This window comes from Ursus maritimus, unplaced genomic scaffold (assembly GCF_017311325.1).
Source record: "Ursus maritimus isolate PB19 unplaced genomic scaffold, ASM1731132v1 scaffold_2, whole genome shotgun sequence".
In the NCBI taxonomy this organism is placed as follows: Eukaryota; Metazoa; Chordata; class Mammalia; order Carnivora; family Ursidae; genus Ursus; species Ursus maritimus.
Genome location: NW_024424452.1, coordinates 94,387,555 through 94,393,441, shown reverse-complemented (window position 1 = coordinate 94,393,441; position 5,887 = coordinate 94,387,555). Strand labels below are relative to the sequence as shown.

Genomic DNA, 5,887 nt, shown 5'->3' with positions numbered 1-5,887 from the left:
GTCTCTGTTCCTCAGAACTCTTAGTTTACCCCTGAATGACATGTCACATCACAAACATAAGACATTTGAGCACCCTAGTCACCTCCTTAGTCCAATTCAGTTGGTGGTATATAAACACGCAGTAAAACCTACCTAGCGCTCCACTTTCTGGCAGGGACTACCCACGAGGGCAGGTATATTTACAGCTACCACACAAGAGTATACTACTCGTCCTCCACCACCCTTTTCCACAATCTCTTTTCTCCTATCTCCTATCCAGTGAAAAATCAACAGATATCTCAGCAAAGTCAAGAGGACTCCCTAGTACAGAAATGGCAAATATGTACGATCAATGCCACCACCACCTATTCTCATGCCCGCTGTGGACAACTGATTCCAGCATTTTCCCCTAGTGGTCTCAAGACGCTCTGAATTGGTACTTGAGATGCCATCCCTGAGCTAGAGCTGATCATTTACTGAGTACCCTCTACACGAGAGAAGAGTTAAAGTCAGAGAGCCACTGCTGGCAGCGTGACTACCTCAGAGGAGATGCTCAGGTCAGCAAAGTCATTCTGAGTCCTACATCGAGTTCTAAGGTCTTTCTCCCAAGTATTTAGAATCTCCCTCAGGGCTGGGAATAAGCTCTCTGGGACACTAAAGGAATAGAGCAAGACTGGGGCATGACCACGCAGCCATGAGATCCGGGCAGTGAATACCCGTAGTGGGGTCAGGGCTAAGCAGTTGTCATCTCCCTGGTTCAGATGAAAGGTATATGGAACAGGATAGCCCAGGAGGATCCCAAACACGGTACACAGATTCCAGTCTGAGGAACGAAGTCTGCTGCAGGAGACTGCCAGGGATAGGTCCTTCTGCAGCCCTTGCAAATGCGTGATGATCTCAGCCATTAGGGCCTTCAAATGCTGAAGCTGGTCCAGGGAGCAAATACAAGGGTGAGGTTGGGAGCTGGAAACATCCACAAAGGCTATGGTACCAAGCAGTCCCTGCTCCAAGTGCTGACATACGTGCTCAGGACTGACAATCAAGCTGTTTTCTCCAATCTCAAGGATGTGAAGTCCCTGGGTCAGGAAGCCCAGGCCCTGCAGTTCCTCCACATAGCTCTGGAGCTCTGATGCCCCTGCACAATTGTAATCATACAGCAGAGCTGGCTTCAGTCCCCGGGCTACAGCCAACACCTCTCCAGCTAGGTGAAGGCAAACGGCTTGGGGTGGGCACCGTCTCCTTCCCATGCCCAGGGTCTGCCGAGCAGCTGCCACCAGTAACTGAGGACTCGGTGCTGACATGGGATCTGGAAGCAACGTCAAGCAAGGCCTCCTTACCTAGCTACAGTTCCTTCCCCTGGGCCGCATCTCTGAGCTCCAGACACTTGAGCAAGGGCCTAAAAACAAAGCAGTAGCAGGAGATTATTAACACCAGTCAGTGACATACCAAGAAACCTGCCAACAACATTCCCCTAAGTTTTACAGCATCTTCCAAAGATCTTTGTGTCCCTCCCTCTGCTTTGAAATGCTAACCCAGATCAGACAAGATGGGATCATCAATGCTGCCTGATTTTTATGGTTGACTTAGTCTCCCTTAGTCCTAAATTCATGTGTCTTTCAGGTTTTATGGCTAAGCTTTCATTCTCTCTGATTTCTTCTAAATTTTACCAAACTACTTTCGCAGATTCGAACCTTAAGAGTTTGGGGCAGAGTAGTGGCAGAGCTGTCTTTGGCAAAATTCCGGGCATTTTACCTAAAACTGCCCTTCTGAGGCAGAGTTCTAGGTTCCAAACGCCCCTTTCCACTGCCAACGTCCCCTTACCTTCCCGCCAAAAGCTGTAAGAATAGCGATCTGATTAATATACACTAGAATACGGACCTACAACCACTGCACCCTGGGACGTAAAAATAATAAATACAATCTGTTATAACTGCAGGACGGCTGTATTTTACTTTTGCCGGCCCGCCTTTCCCTTCTGGCCGACATCCACGGACCTTCGGAAGATGGGCTCACTCCAATCCCCACACCCAGTGCTGAGCATATTATAGTGATTTGTTAAATGAGTCAGAGGTCTCTCTCACACACACATACTTTCTGCTTTCACATCCGCTGCAGGTTCGCGGGCTCAGAAACGCCTTCACGTTTCCTGTTGGTTGCCGAGAAGACGCCGAAACCCGTACGGTCCGCCGCTACACGAAATCCCTCCTAACGCGCCGAGCTTTAGGTCGGCGAAACCGACCTAGTGCGCATGTCCAACACAAGCTCTCCACCCATTCCCCCCCCCACCCCGACCCGGTTCCCGTGACGTCATCCAGTCCGCCCGCGCGCCTTGCGTTAGGACCTCCCGCCAGGTTGTGCCGGAAGTGTGGACTCCTGCAGTCCGGCCCTTTCCGGCCAGACAGAAGCCGGCCCGACCCGTCTGCGTAGGGACGGGGAGGGGCGGAAGTGCCCGAAAGAAGGCGGGACCTGGCAAAACTAGGCTGCCGCTGCCCTCACGTGGCTTCGCGTCGTGTTACTACGTCTGGGAAGCCGGAGAAGTGCGCACAGCGCGAAAACACCTTTTGTTTTCACCCAGTGCACCATGCAATACGCAACTAATGAGTCATCGAACTTTACATCGGAAACCGGGGATGTACTGTATGGTGACTAACATAATATAATAAAAAAACATAAAAAAAAAACCCTTTGTTTTGTGTCTGGGAAAATGCAATTTCTTCTCCAAACGAAGCTTATCTCGAGACAAGCGACATGTTTTGCAGAGTGTCCTCACCTGTGAGTGGACCAACAAAGTTAGTTGTCTGTTTACTTTGATCTGCCTAAATCTTAAATTTGAGAGGCTGAATTCTTAGAAGTGGGTGCACAAGTGCTGTCCTGTCCAAGATTTGTCATCTCTAAGTAGGGTGTGAAGGGCATGAGCATTATTCACTCGGAATAAATGTGTGCCAGGCATGCTTCTAGGCACTGGCGGTATTACAACATACAGAATAGACAAAAACCCCACCTTCACGGTGCTCAAGTTCGAGGAAATCAGTTTTCTGACTTCACGTGAGAAATGAGCAGAGACAGGCTTTTCAATCAGGCCAGTAGGAAGAAAGTGTTATTTCACTGAAGGGTTAACACCTCTGAACTGCCAGCTATAGGGTAAGAATTTCTTGAGAAAGCTCATCTGAGGAAGTGGCCCAAATTTATTGCTACGTGGGCAGGACAGGCAAAGGGAACTGTGGGCTCCTACACTGGAGGTTTCACTCCTGGCTCTACCTTGGTGGTATCTTCAAAAGGTGAAATCAGACAAGTATGGAGTAAAGATAGGGCCAGCCCGGAAGCAGGATCAGCGTTTGGGAGCTCCCAGGCTAACACTGGTCCTTAGCTCAGAGGGAGTCAGAAGCAGAGACTAGAAACTAATTTTAGGATTTTTTCCTTCCCCGTATTTATTTTTATTTTCCCATGGTCATTAGCAGCAAATCTGTGAAATGAAAGACTTATTGAGTTCATTCATTTATTCTAACAAATACAGTTGGACCCTTGAATAACGCAGGTGTTGGGGGGTGCCCCACACAGTAGAAACTCTGAACATAACTTTTAACTCCCCCAAAACTTTACTAATAGCCTACTACTGACCAGAAGCCTTTTCAATAATATAAACAGTACATATTTTTGTTATAGCAACATTATATACGGTATTCTTACAATAATCTAGAGAAAAAGAAAATGCTAAAAAAATCATAAGAAAATACATTTACAGTACTGTACTATATCAAAAAACAATCTGAGGATAAGTGGGCCTGCGCAGTTCAAACCTGTGTTGTTCAAGGATCAGTTCTATTTGAGAATATAGTATGTACCAGGCACTGGCAACAGAGTCCAAGACAAACAGTCCCAACCTTCAGCGAGTTTGTAGTCAACTAGGACACAGATGCTGAGCAATTACAAGGGAATTGATTATTCTGAAAAAGGAAGTATAGGATGATATGGGAACATATACATATAACCAGAGACCTAATTATATGGGGAAGGAACAAGCCCAGATCCAAAATTGCCCTCCCAATTTACCTATAATGTTTTAACTTTGAGCTAATCCAGTTTGGTGGGGTGGACAGAGAACAAAAAGAAGAGCTAGTGACACCATCTAATTCTCCTTCCACTCTTAAGCAAGGTAGAGGCAAGAACGTAGACCACACAGAGAGTGTGTGGTATAGTCACCAAAGGAGGTAACACTCTCCAAGAAAGAAAGGGAACCTGGTATCTATCTATCCATCAGGACCAGAGAGGGGGCACTGAGGGAGATGAGTGAACAGCACTGCATGCACTCACCCAGCATACTTCTTTTTTTTAAAGATGTAGTTATTATTTGAGAGAGAGAGAGAGAAAATGAGTGAGTGTGGGGGGGAAGAGGAAGAAAGAGAATCTCAAGCAGACTCCCCACTAAGCGTGGAGCCCAACATGGGGCTCAGTCTCATCACCCTGAGGTCATGACCTGAGCCAAAATCAGGAGTCTGACACTTAACCACTGAGCCACCCGGGCGCTCCTCTCCCAGCATTCTGAAAACAATAAAAAACATGGAAGAAACTGGGCTCTCTAGTTAAGACTACATAAAACCACTCATCCATTCCTGTGGCATCTTTATAAACTTTTTATTATGGTCACATACTATACTTTGATCCATATTGACCCTTCAGAACACAATCCTCATCACTTTCTGCCAGCTCGTATTATCTGGACCCCCGTTCAGATGGAAAGCCTGGCTGTTAGCCTCTCACAGCATAAGGGAAAAGGACTACCCAGATCTAGCAGTTGTCCCCCCAATTTACCTACAGTGGGTTCTTTTTAACTTTGAGCTGTGCAGTTACACACAGAGTTAGCCAGACACCAAAACGAAATCCTTCACGTTACCCCCTCAGCAAAATGACCAAAAAACCACAAAGTTTCTATACCTTGCATGTTTCCTGGTCTCTAGAAACGCAACTCCTGCTCACAGCTGAGCACCTGACATTTACTCGGATTTCTTTTGGTCATACTTCCGTAACAGCAGATCCCACTTCATCCCTTAGAGACCCTAAAACCACAGCTTCAGCATTCTAAATAAGTCCCACTGCCACCTGTAACTGAATTGAGCTTACGGCTTCTGAAGCTACCTGATATTTTGGCTAGCTCAACTTCAGTAGCGAGTAGGGGATGGCCAACTTTAAGCGTAGCACACTAGACATGGGTTTTCTTATAACTGCCTGACACAGAGAGGCATCAGTATTCAAGAGCATTAGGGGCCTGCTACCAGAGATTAACATCTTGCTTTCCATTTAGGTCTTGGAGTTTAAATTATACTTTTTTTTTTCTTTTAAGATTGGGGGGTAGGGCAAAAAGATCAGAGACAGAGCAAAAGTTAAGAGATAAGACCAGTCTGTGGCAGCCATAGCTACAATGTTCTACACCACTCTTCACCTGAGTAGTCCACACCCAGCTACCTCCACAAAAAGGGAGACAAGCAGATTTGAGCCAGATGAGCCTTCTGCAGAAGAGCACTGCCCCAATCTCCTTCACCCTGAATACCCCATTTTTTCACTGCAAAACATCCAAATGATAGTAAGACTGTAAAAGTTTCCAAACAAGAAGGAACCGCCCCTTTTTTAGTCAGTTTATCCTAGATGCCCAGCTCACTCCCAGCTCTTCCTCAAAGAAGAAAAAAGAAAAAGAGCTCTGTCCTGTCTGAAAGGTACCACTGAGTCATATACTCCCATCTACCACACATACGGTGTTATTTGAGTGGTGGCAAGGTAAACACCTGACAATCAACTCTGCAGAGTCCCTAGGCCTTCTGTTGACAGATTCCCTTTAGGAGCTCAGTTTATGAGCTTTTACTCCACAGACCAGGTGACTTTCAGACTTTGGCACCTATTTCTATTTAGATATCAA

The 5,887-nt window shown here is 46.5% G+C and overlaps 1 protein-coding gene across 2 annotated transcripts; it reads right to left on the bottom strand.

The window, feature by feature from the left end:
* Window positions 1-105: 105 nt before the first annotated feature.
* Window positions 106-2,559, bottom strand: CUNH1orf74 (chromosome unknown C1orf74 homolog). Of its 2 annotated transcripts, none has more exons than XM_008701194.2 (2): window positions 2,071-2,559; window positions 106-1,375 (listed from the first exon to the last, which is right to left on the bottom strand). In XM_008701194.2, exon 2 carries the CDS (start codon window positions 1,278-1,280, stop codon window positions 489-491), a length of 792 nt encoding a protein of 263 aa, XP_008699416.1. In that variant the 5' UTR covers window positions 1,281-1,375; window positions 2,071-2,559; the 3' UTR covers window positions 106-488. The 2 variants fall into 2 exon arrangements, with proteins under 2 accessions (XP_008699416.1, XP_008699418.1); XM_008701196.2 differs by lacking the exon at window positions 2,071-2,559 and adding an exon at window positions 1,974-2,045.
* Window positions 2,560-5,887: the final 3,328 nt, after the last annotated feature.

Coding starts and splice junctions, on each gene's coding strand:
- CUNH1orf74 (XM_008701194.2), bottom strand. CDS start 1,280: ATGTCAGCACCGAGTCCTCAGTTACTGGTGGCAGCTGCTCGGCAGACC.